This window comes from Mesitornis unicolor, unplaced genomic scaffold, assembly GCF_000695765.1.
Source record: "Mesitornis unicolor isolate BGI_N332 unplaced genomic scaffold, ASM69576v1 scaffold29812, whole genome shotgun sequence".
NCBI lineage: Eukaryota > Metazoa > Chordata > Aves > Mesitornithiformes > Mesitornithidae > Mesitornis > Mesitornis unicolor.
Window position 1 is genome coordinate 7388 of NW_010170307.1, and position 1982 is coordinate 9369.

The following is a 1982-nucleotide window of genomic DNA, read 5'->3' on the forward strand; positions in this document are numbered from 1 at the left end:
GCCATCAGAAGGCACTTCTGAAGGGCTGCAGATGGCAGTCCTTCCTTGGGGCTTTGTTTCCTTGATTTTATTTTGTTTTCTAAATTTGCATAAATCCAAAGGAAAAGTGAGTAAATACTTTAACCCTCTTTTACAGACAATACCAGGACTTCCTTGAAGATCTTGAAGAAGATGAAGCCATAAGGAAGAATGTCAACATTTACAGAAGTAAGACCTCTCTACCCATTTAACTGCATGTAACCAGATCATGACAATTTGAGTGAAAATAGTTTTACTGAAGTTCTCTATTTGGATCCTTTGAACTACTCATGCCTGACTAGTTCAGGCATTTCTTGAAATGCTGTAATGTAGTCGATATTCTGTGTATTTCACGTGCACTGAAGGAATGTTGGTGGGTTTTGTTTGCTTGCCTTTAACATGAGAGAGAAAAGTGTATTTTCTCCCACACCCAAAACCTCTTCACCAGCAGAATTTGATACATAATTCAGCATCTTCCATGAGGGCAATTGCCACAGGATTGTTGGGTTTCAGGGGGAAATTGTTACTTGGTTTGTGGTTTGTTCGCTGTTTGGGTTTGGTTATTTTCCTTTCTTTCCTTGGGGTTGTTCAGACATTTTGGGGTTTGTTATATTTGCTTAGCTGTTTCTTTTTTTTCCTGTTGCTTTTTTAGATGCAGATGTGCCAGTGGAGAGCGACACAGATGATGATGGTCCTCCACGAATCAGTCTGGCTGAAATGTTAGAAGATCTCCATATTTCTGAGGATGCTACTGGTGGGGAAGGAGCAAATATGATGACAGAGTAAGAGTAGTGCATTAGCCAGTGCAATAAATATTCCTTTGTTGAGGAAAAAGTACCCAAACATTACAAACTGACCACATGAACATGAAAAGTAATGTGATAACTACCCCTGTACCCTTTAATAATGCTCCTGAGTTCATATTTTATGTATAATCTTCTAGAGAATCAGCAATTAAAGTTAAATTCCTGGTGCAAGCATTGCCGTGTAAGTTTCACAAGTTCCTCCCATCCCTGAGAGCTCTCTCTCTGCAGCTTCTGCAGTGTGAAGACCAGCTGAGTAACTTCAGGGTTATCCATTGGGAGTAGCCATGGTTTTCTGCTGAAGATAGCTGATAAGGGAAGGATGTCCAGAGGGAGAGATTTGATTCTAGTTTGCTAGATTTGTAGGTAGAGTACCTACCTACTGATTGTTGCATTCATTTCTTCACATGGGAAGGATTTTTCCTGTCTTAATCAAATGATGGTTTGAAGCCTTTTATGATATTGCTGGATTATTCCATGTAACAATACTTTGGGGAAGCTCAAAAATGTATCTTCTGTGTCTTCGGTAAGGGAACTCCAAATATACATCATGTATACACAAAAAAGGTTCCCTGAAAATTGTTAGAAGATGCAGCCCTTGCTTAGAAAGACTGGAAACTTCTGTGAAGTATAATGAATATCGTATTGTATCATTTTTCATGCCTGTAACAGTGGATTGAAAACAACATGCAGAATGTCTAATTAATACACCAGGTATGAGACAGTAAAACAAATTACAGAGACACTTTTGGTCCATCATTTTTTAGTCAATTTAAAATCAAATTTCTTTCTGCTGCAAGACTGAAGAGGACATAAGTGGTGTGGTAGGACATTACATACTTCCATTCATCTGGTTTTAATTCACTTAACTGCACAAATAAATGTTACTAAGAGGTTATTTGCATATACAGTTGTTTTAAACCAAATATGGCAGCATAACATAGCAAGTGGTTTTGCTTTTTTTTAACTTCAGGAAAAATTGCTCCAAATAACTGGCATATCTAAAGGAAGGAAATACTAATAATGTAAAGTTGGAAAAAGAGAGATGTGTAAGGTTCTCCAACAGGCTATCAATGGTTCCTTTATCAAGGATCTGTGTAGGTCAAATGAGAACTCTTGACATAGTTTGTCGCTACTTGAAAGAGAAATACACAGGGCTGA

At 37.8% G+C, this 1982-nt stretch overlaps 1 protein-coding gene across 1 annotated transcript in view; it reads left to right on the forward strand.

Moving 5' to 3' along the window:
* The window catches only part of NMD3 (NMD3 ribosome export adaptor), a gene marked incomplete at its 5' end in the record, with an annotated part of 7825 nt that extends 7021 nt beyond the window's left edge, over positions 1–804 (forward strand). The window contains 2 exons of the mRNA XM_010179647.1: positions 137–207; positions 671–804. Of these exons, the coding sequence (XP_010177949.1) occupies positions 137–207; positions 671–804 (205 nt within the window). The remainder of the gene's footprint in view (positions 1–136; positions 208–670) is intronic.
* Between the last annotated feature and the right edge of the window lie 1178 nt (positions 805–1982).